The following is an 18,153-nucleotide window of genomic DNA, read 5'->3' as shown; positions in this document are numbered from 1 at the left end:
CTAATCCTTCCTCAGCTACTCTCTGCCCTGATATGGAGGCAGCTGAAAAAAGATGTCCTACTAACAGATCACAACCGATCCAGGTTTCACGCCATGCTCAGTTAACAGAAATCTTGTAGATTCGAGAGATCCACACCAGAACCCTGGCTCACATCCCAAATAAAACCTGATATTTTAAAGGAAGACTTCAGTCTTGCCCCTAAATTCAGAGACATTTCAGTTTTATCTAAGAGCATGTAACCATGTCCAAGGGGCAAGGATCAAGAACAACCTACATCATGGTTCTTTCAATATTGAAAGGGCAATCTTCTATTTAAAAGTTTGAAAATTGTTTTTATCTCCAAATTCTACAATAGTCATCAATCAAAAATGTCAATTTAAAAAAAAAAAGGTCAATCTGCATAACTGCTTTCCCCCCTCGGTTGACTTGTTCTATATTTAGCAAAAAGATTATATAAGGTCAAATGTTACAAACGATGAACTATCACGAGTGTTTTTCACAAAATAGCATAGGAAAACCTCAAAGAATGGAGTGTAATGCGTATGTTTTTAGTAAGGATATATATATTTAAAAAAACCTTAAAATTCCCAACTTCAATGCATTTTTACCAAGAACCTCACTTTTAACTTTTCTCCACTTGGGAAAACTGGCAATCTCTTCTACATAAATTAGAAATCATTCGGGCAACAGATCATCCTCTCAACACCAAAAGAATAAAAGCATTTCGTCTGTTTCGTATTTTAATTTTTATGAGTGGGGCTCTCCTCTCCAGACCCGATCTTATACATGGACAAGACACCAATGAGTACCAATTCAGCGCCTGCCAACGGAAAACACTTCGCGCTGGCTACTAGCTCTTCAACAAAACCCAGGCCTTGGCCCCGCCCCCTGCAAGCCCCTCCCCCAACTTAAGTATGTAATTGGCGAGGCTCGATGACGTAAGCCGTAAGTGCGTAACCAGGCGTGCAACCACCGCCTCTGGGAGTTGAAGTTTCTGGAGGAGGACTGAGGCGTGGAGCGGCGGGCACTTCAGAAAGGCTGACTGACCGCACCGTGGCGTTCCCCAGCGGCCCCGCGGCTTGGTAAATATGGCGCTGCGGCTGTGGCGCGGCTGCTCTTCGGTATCCTTTCGGATGCCAAAGGAACGCGAAAGCACGTTGCCCTCCGCTGCAATCACGGCTTCCGGGGGGAGAGGGCAACAGCTTGGGAAGTAGTTGCCTGGTCTCCGAGGAAGTGACGTTAGGTGGCGCGTCCCACGCCGCTCCCCCGCGGCCTTCTTGATTGGTCGGCTGCGTGCGTCCGCGCGCGCACGGCCCCCCGGGGGCGCGCACGCGGGCCTGTGTGTGCGCGCGCCCTGGGCCCGGGAGTCTCTGGGTGTCTGTTGTTCGTGGGGGTCCGCGCCGGAAGTGGGACAGGAAGGGAAATGTGGGGTCTGCGGCGCGCCCGTCGCCGCGCTGCGTTGTTGTTAGAGAGCTGGCCAGGCGCCGTCCATGCCGCTCCTCGTTCCTCTCCCCTGCTCCCGGTGGGCCCGGCGGTCTGATGTAGGGAGCCGAGGGCCGGTTGCTGCAGATGCGGCCGAGCCTCGTGGTGAGCCGAGGATGAGTTTAAGATCCACGAGTTGCCTGATGTCACTGAAATACTTCGTGTGTGAAATGTGGCTATTTGTGCAGAGGTGTAAAGAGACTAGTAGGGGGTTATCACTTAAAAAAACGGAACAAAACTTTCTTTTAAGATTTCCTCCCGAGCCTGGCAAAGGACTTTGACAACCGAACAAAGGGCTGTTTTTACTGCGGAACTGACCAACATGTTAAAAAAACAAAACAGAATAAAACCTATTACCGGCAGGTCGTTGATTCGATTCTGCCGGTATTGCAACTTGGCAATTCCCGCAAACAAAACTTTAAAGCCACGAGGGTTTTGTTTTAGACGACGTAATAACAGCTGAGGTTTTTGTCTTTGCCCTTCGATGGTGTATGCTTTCCGCACACCAAATACCCTTAGTCATCGTTCAGTTCTGCGTTTTATAATCCCGTCTATAACCTAGATCCATGTATTAGCCATCCATTTTTAAAAAATTGGGCCTCAGTAAAATTTCACACTTAGATTCTATACTTTTTATGAAATGTTCTTAAATACTCGATTAACTTGTCTTCGTGGATGAAAATGTTCCTTGAGCATCACTGCCGATCAGGGAGAATTCCAGGCTCTGCTATAGAGACTTACGTCATGACCCAGACAAAAACAAAGTATGCTCAAAAGTGCCATGTTTTGCATAACATAATTGCAGCAGATTCTTACACAATGTGTTTATTGTGTGATAGACAGTCGGAGCGGACGCTATTTTGGTAAAGTCTAGCCAAAATAAGATAGCCGGCTAGTGTTTTATCTGCGTTTCACGAATTTGTTTCAGTGCGTCTGGCTTATTAAAAGCTTAGGAAACTCACCCAGCACAACGTTTCGAGAATCGCTAAGATCAATTAATATTAGTTAGGACTAGTTCATGTTTCTTTATTTTTCGATAGGCTGTTCAAAAAACGTCACCATTCTGTGATAGGTCAAATTAAATTTGAGACATTTTAGATGTGAAAGACAAAGGCGCCCCCTGGTGTAGGGGAGTGAGAAAACATGCCTTTTTCACAGCACTTCAGGTTTCTGAACAACAAACATTGAAAACTACTGAAAAATATTGCCATGGATAAACAGAAATTAGACATTTGTTTCATAAAATGTTTTCCTGTGGATTTTAGTTTTGCTTTTTTTCTGAGACAGGGTTTCTCTGTGTAGCTTTGGCATCTGTCCTAATTTTGCTTTTAAGTTTGCATGTTTAATGAGTCTTGCTTTCCCCTTATTCCTGTACATTTTTGAGTTTAATAGCTTCAGCACCATCTGTCAACAGTGTGCAGTCAGCATGGTCCCTTCAGAACCCCCACCCTTAAGGTTTTAAGTTACTGGGAAGTGCTGGGTTTGAGTCATAACACCGTACTTCCTCTCTCTCATGTTTAACTAGGGTTCCTTTCAGGAGCTTGGTATGTACAGGAACATGGGCATCTTTGTACTAATTCTGCAACACCACTAAAGAAAATCTCTCTCTCTTTTCCCCTCAGCAACCATTATCTGCAGATAGCTGTAGGATCTCATGATGCCCTCCCCCTGCCAACTGTTAACTGGGTAGAGATCTCAGAGAGGGCTGGGGCCTTCCTCCTGCTCCATGCAAGAATACTGAAGACCCAGTATTGTGCAGATCTCGCAGATCACAACCACTGTGATTCAAGAGCATCAGTGATATCATTCCTGGTGGACATTGTTCCATAGCCTCCCTCCCTCCTTTCTCTCTCTCTTTCTCTCTCTCTCTCTCTCTCTCTCTCTCTCTCTCTTCCTCTCTTTAGTTTTTCAAGACAGTTTCTCTGTGTAGCCCTGGCTATCCTAGAACTCGCTTTATAGACCAGGCTGGCCTCGAATTCACAGAGATCTGCCTGCCTCTGCTTCCTGAGTGCTGGGATTAAAGGCATGCGCCACCACTGTCAGGCTCATTTGTTGTTTTAATCAGCTAAGTATTTTGAGTATATTCTGTATGCTAGATTTGTTTATAATGCCTTGTTTCATAGGAATGATTTAATGCCTTTTCAATTCTGAATAAATCATCTCATGATGGCTTATGTTTAAAGTAAATCTAACTACAGTCAGCTCTCATGAGGTTATTAAGTTAGGTGATACACTATCAAATGCAGGAACTGTTTGATAATACTCTCATTTCCATATCTACTCATTTTTCCTGTCAGAATGAAATAAGAATCAGCTAAATCGCAACTAATGTCCCACTGTTCTTTGAAAGAATGTGAGAAGGGTGTCTCTGGTTACTATAGATCACAGTTCATTATTGAGAGAGGCCATGGCAGGATCTCCAGCAGAAGCCAGAGTATGCTGCACGCTGCCTGACTCCATTGCTCATGCTTAGTTAACTTTTTTTTTTTTTTTTTTTGGTTTTTCGAGACAGGGTTTCTCTGTGGCCCAGGACCAGGCTTAGGGATGGAGCTACTCACAGTGGGCTGGCCCCTCCCCCATCAATAAACCATAAGACAATTTCTCACAGATCTGGCCACCGACAAATACCATCTGGGCAGTCTCCCCATTGATCCTTCCTCCCATAACCCTGGGCTATGTCAGCTTGACAGCTGAAGCTAACTAGGGCAGTATCGGTGGATTACAGCTCTCAAAACACAACCTGCTCTCTGGAAAGACCGTATGCTGACCTCAGTAGTGTATATAAACACCTCTTCTCAGTCCTCTACCAGTACTGCCAACAAATGGGATTTAACTCATGTTTTACCTAGTAAAAGATCCTTGCCAATAAATGGAATTTTGCTATCTAAATTGGTATTTTTTTTTATTACTGATAGAATTTGACATTTGTTGGCATCTGTTGGCCGTTTGGGTTATTTTGCTTTGTGTTTGTAAATTATCTGTTCATGTAAAAAACGTTGCTTTCCCAGTTTTCAGAAACAACAAATATGTCATCTGAGATGCTGCCAGCAACTCTCGAGATTCCTAACATGGAGAGAAAGCCAGGTGTGAGCGAAGAGGAGGGGCAGAAGCCAAGACTAGACGCGGGGACTGAGCCAATATCTAAACGACAGATGAAGAAGCTGCTGAAGCAGAAGCAGTGGGAAGAGCAGCGAGAACTGCGCAAGTACGTACTTCCGAGCAGGCTGCGGCTCATTCAGGAGCAGGTACTGCGCAAGTGCACTGCACAAGTGCATACTTCAGAGGAGGTTGCACCTCATTCAGCAGCAGGGTGTCGGCTTCTGTCAGTAGCTGTCTTCATTAAAACCAAAGCCATGAAAAACTAAGGTTATGCGTGCTATGAGCCAACACTGAGTTGCTGTTAAAACTGCACGTGTGTTGAACTGTGACTTCATTTTTTGCAATACTGATAATGTTAGGCTCAGCGTCTTTTCTCTCCTTAAACTGCCTGAACAGCAGGACACCCGTTGGAATAGCTGAGACAAGGGAGCCCACATCTGTGTCCTATATATGGGTTACAACAACACAGGAAGGGCAAACATTGGTCCGACATAGATGTGGCTAAAACAGGTTTTCATGAAAGCATCTAGGCTATAGCCATTGCCTAATGCCAAAACTTATAAGAGATTAGAAAAAGTTAGTCTTTTATTTTTGTTCATTTAGTAAATTTAGTGAAATTTTCTTTTAGTATTTCCAATTATTGAACCAGATTATTGTTTTAGGAGATGAGTTATGAAAGTAAAATTCTTCATAAATCTTTAAGTTTTTCATTTTTTTGTTTTTTTAACTCTTAAGTTTTTCTCAGGCATAGTATAATACCAGTAATGAAACTGTTGAATAATATATTTAGTTATTCATTAGAGAAAGGTTTATGTTGTCTTTACAAAGTCATTTCCTCCATGTGTAGTTATTGCATGCAGTAAATAAAGCAAATAAGCTGCTATCTGATTCTTGTACACACAGAAGAGGTGTTTCCTAGAACCATGCCTGTTTACAAACATGATCAGTCTTTTGTTTAATTAGAAGTCTTGTGAATGTCTAAATAAACAAATAACAAAATGTTTTGTTTACAAATTTTAGGGAAAAACGAAAAGAAAGGCGCAAGAGAAAGAAATTAGAACGGCAGTGTCAGCTGGAATCTGGCTCAGATGGAAGTGACAGGAAGCGCATTCGAAGAAACGTGGTTCACAGCAGCCTCCGCCTTATCATCGACTGTAGCTTCGATGATTTGATGGTGTTAAAGGTATCACATGGTTCCTTTATCTGAACTAGGCTAAATCACTCTTATTCTCATATGTAATATTACAGATGTATTAAACTGCATCTTAAGTTTTTCAAAATTTCTTATTCCTAAATTAAGAGCTTTGATATGTATATGCATATTTATATATATATGTTTATATATGCATATGTACACATTTACCCATAATTAGGTAGTAAAACGTTATAACTATATTTTAGTTATAAAAATCTACGGAATTACTATGATGGCACATGTCTGTAATCACTTGGGAAACTGAGGCAGGAGGATCTTTGAGAGTTTTAGGCCAGCCTAGGTTATATAGCACATTTGAAACAAGCCTGAACTAGTGAGATCCTGTTTCAAAATTTGTTTTTAAAAAGTCTGTAGCATGACTGGAGATATAGCTCAGTTTTGTTGACAGAGGTTTCTGTCCCATCTGGTCCTGCAGCCGTTCAGACCCAAAGAAATACACAGAGGCCTACATTAATTATAAACTGGTTGGCCTATTAGCTCAGGCTTTCTTATTAACTAATTCTTTTTTTTAATTGATTTTATTGAGCTCTACATTTTTCTCTGCTCACCTCCCTGCCTCTCCCCTCCCCTTCAACCCTCTCCCAAAGTCCCCATTTATTAACTAATTCTTACATCTTACATTAACCCATAATTCTTGTCTGTGCTAGTCATGTGGCTTGGTACCTTTTATCAGTGAGGCATTCTCATCTTACGTCCTCTGTGTCTGGGTGACAACTGCAGACTGATTATTTCCTCTTCCCAGAATTCTTCTACTCTGGTCACCCCACCTGTACTTCCTGCTTGGCTACTGGACAATCAGTGTTTTATTAAACCAATACAAGTGACAAATCTTTACAGGATACAAGACCATTGTCCCACAGTACTTCCCCTACCATTTTTTTTTTTCAGAACAAGAACTCTGAATCTAATCTCCTTTGTTTAACGTTTTCCTGACCATTATCCATAAGAACTTGAAACCAAAACACTCTAAACAAAGACAAACATCCATAATTCATTTTTTTGGAATGTGGGCATAGTTTTCTAGCTACTTCATGCTAATTGGGAGCATTGGTAATCTTATTCAGACGTAAAGAAAATTTAGAAATATAGTCAAGTCCTGACTGATAAATGAATCCACAACCTTTCTTTTCCTGTGGGAACAAAAGCAAATCCTCTTCTCCAAAGTAACATATCTTTTGACTTAAATTTTGAAGTCAAAGCATTTTCAAAATATATATGTTGGATTAATCAGCAGCATTTATAATCAAATGTCTTTTAGCAGCTGTTGTTCCTTCCCCAGCCATCAAACAATTCAAAGAGAACACAATAGCATTCAGTATCCAGACTCTCTGTGTATTTTCCATCTTCACATGGCTTTATTTTTAAACTCTATTTCTTTTATTTTTAATTTTTGGTTTTTTGAGCCAGGGTTTCTCTGTGTATCTTTGGCTATCCTGGAACTCACTCTGTAGACCAGGCTGTTCTTGAACTGACAGAGATCCCCCTCCTTCTGTCTTCCAAGTGCTGAGATTAAAGTTGTATACCACCACACCCAACTACTCTTTCTTTCATCTTTTCTTTCTTTCTTTTTTTTTTTTTAAGGATTTTATCCTTTTTCTTTTCTCTCCCAAGCCTACATATATTTTTAAACACGCTATAAACCGTTTAGAGTTTTTTTTCCGCCTGAATCTATCTTTACTATATACCTCTCTTTTTCTGACCACATGAGTCTTTAATTTGCTAAGCAATATGGCTAGGATTAAAACCATGGCTTTGACTGCTGGATCCACCCCATTCCTTAGCTTTCTGAGAGTCTAGCTTCATGGCGGAGGTACTTTATTGCCACAACTCTAGAGTTTAAAGGTTTCTGCCTACAACCAAGAAACATGCTGTCAGCTATTCATAAACACTATTGTTGTGTTTGGTGGTGGGGCCTCTTCAAAGCTGCAAGGTTTTTTTTTAGCTAAAGCTGAGTCAGGAAGCCTCTCTTAAATGAGACGCACTTGCCTCTAGCAAATAGAGCCCACCTGAGAAAAATGCTAGTGCTTAACTCTGTTCTTTTGTGTCTCGACTTCCTTCCCAAACATTCTCAGGTTTTCAGTGGATTTGGTTGTCCATGTTGGTGCTGTTTTGCTGGTGTTGCAGAGGACCCAGGTTTGGTTCCCAGCATCCATGTGGTGGCTCACAGCCATATGGAACTTCAGTTTCAAGGCATGTGACCCTCCTCTTCTGGCCTCCAAGGCACTGCATCTACATGGTGCACATACATATACCAAGCGTGCAAACACACATTTTGTTTTAAATGTTGAATTTTACCAGTGATACTGGGGTAAAGCGTGGAAATAGCATGGTCTAGAAAGAAGGTATTTTTGTTGTCTGTTAAGACAACGTCAACGAACATTTTGAATAGATAGAGACTTTAAAGGACAGGACACATTAACTTATAGCAATTTTATCAGTATGTAGGAAAATCAAATGAAAACTATCACAATAGTGGTACTTTGAGACAAGGTTTTTCTGTATTTACCTAGCTGTTCTGGAACTAGCTTTTTAGACCAGTCTGGCCTCAAATTCACAGAGATCTGCCTGCCTCTGCTTCCCAAGTGCTGGGATTAAAGGCATGCACCACCACCTCTGCGGCTGCCTTTACATTTTAAAAAAAAGTTTTTGCCTACCTAGCCATTCCTTCTGCTTATTCTGTTCCTGTAACACCACAGAATGGCCTTAGATGGTTTTGATAATTCTGTTTTTTAAATTGTGCTATTTTATAGGATATTAAGAAGCTCCATAAGCAGATTCAACGTTGCTATGCAGAAAACCGACGAGCATCACATCCTGTGCAGGTGTGTATGAAAGGTGAAAAGAACTCAGTTTTCTTTCCCATCTCCCATGGCAAGAGGCATGGATTGTTCCAGTTGCGCTTAGCTGAGAGTCTTAGAGGTTTCTTGTATCACCACTCTTGGACATTTTAGTGTCTGCTCATTGCTGTCTAGTTGGGTGTCCTTGTTTTAGGGCATGTGTATGTTTTCACACCAGTTTCTCAGCTTTGGACTCCCCCAGCTGTGGGGAGTGGGAAAGGAGGGGAGGTAGGCTGCCCCTGTACTCATGTGTACAGCTGGGCCTCTTAGCAGTGTGTCTGTTTTACATTTCCTTTTGAGTCACTGACAGTTCTGAAAAGGATTTCTTAAGCTTAGTTTAAGTGATGGTGGAGACTTTTTGACTGTTGTTGTGACTACTGCCTCAGAGATGTGACGAGCCAAAGAGCTGCCCAAAATGCTGTGCTCGTGTGTGTGTCTCACCACATGGGAGACGTGTGGACTGTGTTTTCCTATCATTCTCCACCTATCTCAGTGACAGTCTTTACCTTTTTTTTTTCCTTCACAAGGCCCTCAGCATCCTTGATTCAGCTGTAAAATGGGTGTCAGGGAAGGCTTTACAGCAGCAAAACTAACAACTATAATAGCGGCAGCAGCACCTACGGGGAGGTGGATGAGAACCTGATCAAGGCGGGGAGTTTGCAGGGTGGTCCTCAGTGGCAGAGAGGGATGAAGAGGTGCTGGGATGCTGCAGCCAGTGGGTTAGCACGTGTCCTTTCTACCACCTATTCCAGGGGTGATCACAAGTTCTATTTTTCTAAATCAGTGAAAAATATTTTGCCTTCCATTGGTGATCAGATGAGTGATGAGGGAAATAAAAATTTTGAACTAATTGGATCATTTTCCTTCTTTTTCTCTTACCAATTGCTCATCAGTTTTATTTGACAAGCCATGGAGGTCAACTGAAGAAGAACATGAATGAAAATGACAAAGGATGGGTCAACTGGAAGGTAGTGGAACGGTCCTCTCTCATGCTGCTGGAAGGCCTCTGTGTTAGCTAAGTAAATGCCGTGCTTCAGACCTGTGTGCCATTAACGTGTCTAGAGTTACACAGGGAGAAGCGGAGAGAGAGAATGACGTGTCTGCTCATTAGTAATCACTCTCATAAGTCATGTCTGCTAGTTTAGAGCTACTTCCTTATAAGAGAAATATCTCAAAACCTTACTCTAAAATTTGAGTGTCTCTACATCTAAATTCAGTTACCAAACGCGGCTGTAAACTCCTCAGATGTGAGCTTCTGGCTCGTGAGTTGGCGTGTGCTGTAAATGTAAGATACCTGCTGGATCAGGAAGGGGGGGCGGGGATAGGACATGGGCATAATGTGTTAAAATATGTTGAAGTTAATTTATCTATTTTTTATTTTTATTTTTTACTTTTACTTTTTACTTTTCTAGCAGATTTAAAATTTGTTTGTGATATATAATTTCCGTGTTCTAGGTTTCTATAAAAATGTGGTCAGCTTGGCTTGGTACCGGTGCGGCTAGCTTGGCTAGGTGCAGATGTGGCAGCTTGGCTGGGTGCTCTTCTGTTGAGAGGAGTGCTGTGCTGTGCCTGTACATGTTTGCTTACTGTCGGTTTTTAGCTCTCGGGGTCCAGCTTTCTCTCCTAGTGCCTACTAATCTAATAGCTGCATTCATTAAAAACATATAATATGGACATATGCAAGGTTATCCTTAGCAAGTCTTTTAGACGCGTGTCTCTTTTCTATGAGATAATGAATACATTAGACAGGCGTACCTTATAGTTTGTGTCTTGCCAAGCTTATATTTACATCCTTCTTTTCTAGAGAAAAACAGAATCAGTGGCATCTGGTTATTCAGATGCTTCTTGAGGCCACTGTTAAGTTCAGGAGTCAGGTTCATCGCATACTGTTTCCAGAAAAGGAATTATATTAATCAATAGCATACAATGTAAGTGTCTGTGTCAGTGGATTTTCTTTAAGATTATTGTATAAAAGTCAGGGTCTGGTAACATCGTTCAGGCGATTCACATGACTTGAAAAATCCAGGCTGGCAGCTCTTACCCAGTCTTGTATCTCTGAAGTGACCGTTTTGGTCAAGAAGCTTTCAAGTTTGTCTCCTTATAGAAACAGACACATTCAGTTGATTAAGCTGGCAAGCGTTTCCTTCTGTTGATTCACATAGGAGATGAAATCAGAAAAGGCATTTCTTGTCTGGAGAACACTGTGGTCAAGAAGGCAGGAAAATACATTCTTATTGTTTGCTGTTGGAGCAGAGATAAATGAGAAAAATGGGCTGGTGCCATATTCAGGAAAGATTTCCTAAGTTAAGGAGTGTGGCGTTGACCCTCCAGGAAAGGGCTGAATAACAGCATGTGACATTTGAGGAACGTAGCTTGCTGTTAGTGTGTGGGATTAGTTAGGGACCAAGGCCCCAACAAAGAAATAAGGTTAGTAGAACAGTCAGTGACTACTGTGAGGTGAGGAATTGGTTATGAATTTTAAATGCTGTTCTAGCAATAGCCTCTCGGACTCTCAGATGCTTTTGGACAGGTTTCTCTTGGGAAAAGAGGATAATTATTTTTAGTCAGCTTTCATCATATCCTGCTAATATTATCCACTCATTCTCTTTTTTCTTTTCGAAGGATATCCACATCAAACCAGAGCACTATAGTGAACTCATAAAGAAAGAAGACCTGGTTTATCTGACGTCAGACTCTCCTAATGTCCTGAAGGACTTAGATGAGTCAAAGGCCTATGTGATTGGAGGGTTAGTGGACCACAACCACCACAAGGTACTGTGCTCTGCTCCTGCCTCCGTCTGTGTTTCACAGTGACAGAGCCCTAGGAACGAGCACCTGTCATTGTGGCGGTGACCTAAGCAAAGGGCTTCACGTTGCCTTCTTGACCCCACCCTGCAGCTCAGGGAGCTCAGTGCAGTTGTTTTCTACGTTCCACACGTGCAGGAACAAGGAAACGAAGCCTAACGTCAGCCATGCTAGGTGGCAGAGCAGATTATTGGAGATGACGGATTGCTGCCGAGCCTGCGTTTGTACGCTGCGCTGTGTTCCTAGGGGCTCTGGTGCTAATGAAGTGCTAAGCCTCTGAAGTTTTTATCAATTTTTTAAAAAGTGGTTTTTATCTTATATATTAAATGTTTTGCCTGCAATGTGTGTCTGCACCATGTGCGTGCCTGATGCCCTTGAAGGTCAGAAAATGTCATGATATCTGGAACCGGACTTGCAGAAGCAGTGAGTTACCATGTGGATGCTGGGAAATGAGCCCAGTCCTCTGCAAGAGCAGTTATCTCTCCAGCCCTGTAGTAGTTTTTAAATATATGATTTCTCCAGTTATTTTTCTCTCCTATCCTCCTTTCCTCATCTCATGTTTTTGTGGAGATAAAAAGTTGCACAACTCCACTTTCTGACGAGAGCGTTATTGTGTGCGTACTCAGTTCATTCTTTCTTTCTGAAGGAATATTGTCAGCACAGTATATGAAGGAACTGTGTATTCTTCGGCAGCAGTGTGTATATCCAGTTTCTGCCATGTCATGGGTGACCACATCTGCCTGTCCAGCAGTGGCTGCACAGCTGTGAAGCACCACGGTGTAATATGACAGAGAAACTGAATTTGTTAAATCGTAATCTTGAGGTTGCCAGGTGTGACTTGGCATTGTGTGAGCAACTCTAGAACATCAAAGGAACTCTGTCTCCAACCTTTCTGCTGTTCTCAGTGGAACAGTCTAGCTTATAATTTATGCAGATTCTCTGCTCATGTTGTAATAAGCTAGTTTTCTCCAAAAGCCCCTGGCTCCTCTCATCTTTAACCCTGCCCCCAATATGCTAAGTACTTGTTGAGAAAATTCAGCTTACACTTCATGCATGACCTTTTGGGAATTTTCATCTGGGATAGACATAGACTTCAAGCATTTTATGTTTGAGAAAATACAAAATTCCTATCTGTTTTTTAGTTGATGGAAAGGGAAAATAAACTATAAGGACAGTTGAAATGCTTTTCAGTCAAGATTCCATTTCACTGCCGTTCTTGTGCCTCAGTGTGTGACTGAAACTGAACTTCCTTTATACATTTTACTCTCATGGAAACAGTGATGGTGTTTTCCTCTTAATTCAGTTGGAGAGTTTAACTCTGTGAGGAATGGGGCTGGGCTGGGAAATATGAGAAAACAGACCCGCTGGGATTCCTTGTTCTGCCACTGAGAGGCTTCTAACTGCTGGGAATGCCGTTTCTTCTCCTCCGGGAAGTGAGGTGGTTAGACCTGGGTCCTCTTACTGTCAGGACTAAACGCACACGCTCTTCAGATAATGTTGTCTACACTGAAGTCCTGCAAAAGCCCTACACTCTCATAGACTGCACAGCATCTAAGTCCCAGTGTCTGTATTGCAGGGACTCACGTTTAAACAAGCGTCCAGTTACGGGATTGAACATGCCCAGCTGCCTCTGGCCGACTTTGTGAAGATGAACAGTCGGAAGGTCCTGGCAGTCAACCATGGTAAGCCGCAGAGGTGGCTAAAGGTGGAGCTGAGGGAGCTGGGAAGGAGACCATGCATCTCCTATTGCGACAGTAGGAAAGGGAGATCGGTTTATTAGAAATAGGGTGAGGACTTTAGGGATTTTTGAATCTACCAAAGTGTAAAAACAACAAGCTCTAATCTCGTGATGTGCAGATACTTGTTATTAGCTTATGGGGTGCTTCCTCCTAGATCTTTTCCTGTGGTGGGTCTCTCAGCCTTGCTAATCCGGGGACCTGTCCTTCTGTCCCTCACTTGATCATAGTTTTGATGAAGCAATTGATTATTAGTGATATGTGATATTCCAGCCATTAAATAGATAATCATGTAATCATTCTCCCATTGTTGAGTATTTTAAACTTGAATTGATTTTTTGAATAACACTGTGATATACCACTGCTTAGATATAATTCATTGCCTTAAGTTTTATTTAAATTATAATTAAATTTTTTTGAGGCAGGGTTTCATTAAGTTGACTAGGTTGGTCTTGAACTCAGAAATCTGCCTGCCTCTTCTTCCATCATGAATGTTGAGATAAAAGGCATGTGCTACCATGATACCCAACTTCAATGATTTTTTTAAGATTTATTTTTAATCTCTGTGTACGAGTGTTTGACCTGCATGTATGTATGTGCACCAAGTGCATGTCTGGTGCCTGTAGCGGCTAGAAGAGGGAATTAGATCCCCTGGAACTGGAGTTATAGGTAGTTGTAAGCAACTATGTGGGTGTTAGGAAATGAACCCCAGTCATTTGTAAGAGCAGCCAGTGCTCTTAACCACTGAGCAATCTCTCTAGCCCCTTTAGTTCATTTTTTAAAGGAACAATTTTAGTCAGTACACAACAATTAAATACTTTTCATGTAATAGGCTTTATGGGATTAGAAAAATGAAATTATTTATTTAAGGACAAATTTCTTTGAAAACCTTTAATACTTAGTAGAAATTACTTGTCTACAAAATTATCTAGAGAGCCCTCTCATAGTGTGGTGAACTTAGGGATGGCATGGGTTCCTTTCTACTGATGTGAAAGCAGAAGACTCCTTGGAGTGATTCTCTGTAGGGAAGACAGAGGAGATGCAGTGAATGCCCAGCATCTGTCTTCCAGCTGTCCGTTAGTACATAGAGATGGAGAATAATGGGACCTCAAAAGGTCCTCTCTTGATTGTAATGGACAACTAACCTAGTAAGTTTCTGGAGCTTAAGAGCTGACTGAAAAAAGCTGGAAAGAACATAAAGACTAGAGAACCGTGGTGCAGTTTGTCCCTGGTAGCCAAAAGGAGGAAGGAGGTGGCACAATTAGTAAAAACCCAGAGATAAATATTGGGGGTTAACCTGAAGATCAGAAAAGCAAAGCAGCCAGCCACTGACTCTTACCTCTACCCCAGAAATGGCAGTCCTGCCGCCAGGAATCTCAGAATGAGACTGAGCCTGAGAGCTGGCTCCTCCCGTCTTATATTCCTTTCTAGGGCTGGGATTAAAGGTGTGCACCACTATCACCCAGTTTCTATGGCAAACTAGTGTAGCTACTGGGATTAAAGGTGTGTGTTACCACTGCCTGGTCTGTAAGACTGACCAGTGGGGCTGTTTTACTCTCTGATCTTCAGGCAAGCATTATTTATTAAAATACAAATGAAAAAATCACTAAAGGAGGAGGTAAGAACTTGGCAGTAACTAGGACAAATCAGCACACAGCACAAAGGTCACATTGTAGACAGTCTGCAGCATTGTGGTGACTGTGATTTGTCCTTGTTGCAGTGTTTGAAATTATCCTGGAGTTCTTGGAAACAAGAGACTGGCAGGAGGCATTTTTTACGATCTTACCCCCGCGGAAAGGAGCTGTTCCTGCACACAAAGGCTGTGAAAGCTCTCCTCAGGACCAGCAGCCCCGGCCAGAAGGATGGGACAGTTCCAGCGAGGGAGAGCATTGCGGGAATGACCCCGACTCACCACAGAAGGGAGAGCAGAGCCAGCAGAGCAGCCCAGTGTCCTCAGTGAGTCCTGTCCCACAGTGACCAGCCTTCCCTTGCTGTCCTACACTTTAGGAGAACTCAGAGAGGGTGGTACCACCAAATTCTCAGACCACAAGAAAATCCATTTTCTCTCATCACTGTTGTGGAATTTGAAATCTTGTCAAGAGTCAACGATAATGAACACTCTAACCACCAAGAAAGGATTGTTTGGTTTTCTGTGAGAAGACTTAAAGGTATCATTTCAAAGTTGTTTTAAGCCTCAAATCAGAGTCATGGAGAATGTTACCGTAGTCTTAGGCCTTTATTCTCCTTCATTCGCTGGAGCATCTTCTTCAGAACGTGCCTTCTGACCTTCAGCTTTGTTCGTTTATGTTCCCATCAGTGACTGTTTGTCTGATTCTATTGGAGCAGATTTCATGCACGTTCTGTGTGTCTACTACAGTGTTGAGCTCAGAAGGCTGCCCTTCTGTCTGTAACTTTTGTGTTCAGTATGGTTCTTTCTAAGAAATAAGTTAATTCTAGGAGAAATACCAGTTGTTTGCTGGTCACAGTAATTTATTCATTTTGGATAGTGGAACCCATTCTTGTGCCTCCCTTGTGATGCCTTCTCATACTTCTGAAATAATCACAAGAATAATCTTAAATCCCTTAATGACAGTAATTAATTCAGTTACAAAATTAAATTTTTTCTGACTAGATTATTTTACAATATTATTTTTGAAGGATCAATTTGTCTTTACCCCAGTTTAAAGCAAAAAGTAATATCTTTTCTTTCTATATATTTTTCATGTAAATAACATATATCTCCATATATGTTAGCTTTTAATGTGAATATTGTGTATCTGCCTCCTACTATACTATCCTAACTAATGTAAATGTGTGTTTCTATAAACAACATAAGCATACAGGAAAATGTGCACATTTAGCTCTTAGGTTTTAGTCCACGATTACAGTCCTGTAATCAATGTATAGCTGTGGAATGGTTGTGTGGAATGCAGTAATGCCCAAATCCAAAATTAAACAGGAATTTGGAAACTGATGAGGAGGGAGCAGAGGGGAGCTGCCGAGCTTCTGTGTGGTAATTCCAGAGGAGTGTATGCACAAGTGCAGCGGGAGCTCCCAGTTTATTATAACGTGTGTGTGTGCTAGCATCACACTTAGGTGCAAGCCTGTGTGGAAGACTCAGTAGTGATGTTCACTGTCTCTTTTGGTTGCTTTTTTTCTTAGTTATCTGTTGTAGTCAAAGTCTATAAACAATGGATGTAAATATCCACACTACAGTTCTGAGAGAATAAAGTTCATGTTGTTACTGTATTGTCCAAGGTTTGTATTTTGTGAGAGTTCCCTGCGCCTGTGTTTGAACACTTGGTCTCCCCTGATAACATTGTTTTGTAAGCGTCGCCTGTGCCCATGTTTGAACACTTGGTCTCCCCTGATGGTGCTGTTTTGGAGGTTGTGGGAACTTTGGGAGGTGATGCCTTGCTGGAGGAAGCGTGTCACTGGGGGTGGGCTTTGAGGGTTTATAGCCAGTTCTATTCTTGTTCTGTTTCCTTTGTTCAGGTAAAATGTGACAGGTGCTTCCTAGCTGCCAGGCCAGTTAGGCCTGCTGCTGGCCTGCCCTTCCCCTGCCTTTTGTCAGGGCATTCGGTCATGCAGCCAGAGAAGAGTGACTACTCCATGCCTCCACCGATTCTATATAGAACAGAACCCTATTAATTATAAAAGTGAAGGAAGTTATCTCAAGTACCACGTGGTTTAGTTTTTATTAATTGCAAAAGCTCTGTATAGGTTTCTGAGGTGTACTGTAAGAAGTCAGCACAGGCTGAGCAAGCTAAAGTAACCACAGCTTAGTTTCTACAGCTTCAGAATCAAGCATGGTAGGGCCACACTCCTGCCTCCCGGTATTGTAAGGGCACCTGCACACAAGTGGTACACACACACACATACACACACATTTAAAACAGCATATCTTCTTTCAGCATCGGCCAGAAGACAAGAATCAGTACTCACTTTCAAATAATCAATTTCTGAATTATTTAAAGATGGGCTCTAAAAATAGCACTTAAAGACCATTGACAAAAATCTTAATGTGCCTTTTCTCTCACTTTTTTTTGTATGGCAACAGGTAAGCAATAAAAGGAGAAAAGAACAGGTAGAGATGACTTGAACTAGTGGGCACAGAGGGCTAAAGTAGTCAGGGAGTGAACCAACCCATGGAGATATTCATTACCAAAAAAGCTAAGTAACTGGAAAGAGGAAATCAGACCTGAAAGTAATCACTTTCCCCTTGGAGCCATCTTCTCAGCCCCCAGTGATATGATCTGTATTAGTCTGGAGAACAGGCCCAGTGAGATCTTTAAAAGAAGCAGGCAAGAGTGTCTGACTGATCCATTATAAGAAGTGAACTACTTGTTTGGCTATGGTTCTATTTTAAGATAGAGGAAAGTCATGAAGGAAGGGGTGTGGATCACCTGTAGGAGACAAAAAAAAAAAAAACAAAAAAAAAACAGACTCTTCCCAGAGCCTCCCAAAGGAAAATTACTTCATTTTCATAATAGCCCATTCCACATCTCTACCTCCAGAATTATGATAAAATAAAATCGTGTGGCATTAAATCACAAAGTTTGTAATGCTTTGTTACAGCAGCAGTAGAAAATTTAGTGCTTTCCTCTGGTCTAATTCCCTTTGGCCTGCTGGGTACAATTGGCAGTGATACCCTTAGATGATTATTGAGCCACAAGATAGAAGGATCCTGGGCCTCTCAATCAACAAGCAATGCAAAGGGATCCACTGCATATGAACATTAGCCCTGAACTCTTATGTAAGAAATAAACCCTGTTATGGTTGAACCATAGCATGTTACAAACTTTTACTAAAAATAATAACTGTGGCCCCAAAATAGTTAATTTAAAAAACACACACAAAATCTATATTGATTATTAACATTCACCATTAACACTGTGTGGAAATAAACTTTCTGGCTTATGAATTAAGGATAATTTTTATACTTTTTTTCTTTTTGGAGAGGAGATGAGAATTTTT

At 41.7% G+C, this 18,153-nt stretch overlaps 1 protein-coding gene across 3 annotated transcripts; it reads left to right on the top strand.

Annotated features, from left to right (window-relative positions):
- Positions 1–948: 948 nt before the first annotated feature.
- On the top strand, positions 949–17,593 carry Trmt10a (tRNA methyltransferase 10A). Of its 3 annotated transcripts, none has more exons than XM_075981252.1 (8): positions 949–1,083; positions 4,492–4,688; positions 5,603–5,765; positions 8,549–8,620; positions 9,529–9,603; positions 11,258–11,407; positions 13,017–13,122; positions 14,897–17,593. In XM_075981252.1, exons 2-8 carry the CDS (start codon positions 4,510–4,512, stop codon positions 15,151–15,153), a joined length of 1,002 nt encoding a protein of 333 aa, XP_075837367.1. In that variant the 5' UTR covers positions 949–1,083; positions 4,492–4,509; the 3' UTR covers positions 15,154–17,593. The 3 variants fall into 3 exon arrangements, with proteins under 3 accessions (XP_075837367.1, XP_075837365.1, XP_075837366.1); XM_075981250.1 differs by lacking the exon at positions 949–1,083 and adding an exon at positions 1,341–1,588 and having other exon boundaries at positions 14,897–16,424; XM_075981251.1 differs by lacking the exon at positions 949–1,083 and adding an exon at positions 2,129–2,247 and having other exon boundaries at positions 14,897–15,299.
- The last annotated feature ends 560 nt before the right edge of the window (positions 17,594–18,153 follow it).

The sequence above is a fragment of the Microtus pennsylvanicus genome, chromosome 7 (assembly GCF_037038515.1).
Source record: "Microtus pennsylvanicus isolate mMicPen1 chromosome 7, mMicPen1.hap1, whole genome shotgun sequence".
Classification (NCBI taxonomy): Eukaryota; Metazoa; Chordata; class Mammalia; order Rodentia; family Cricetidae; genus Microtus; species Microtus pennsylvanicus.
Note: the sequence above shows the minus strand (reverse complement) of the source record. Positions and strands in the feature narration are given on the sequence as shown.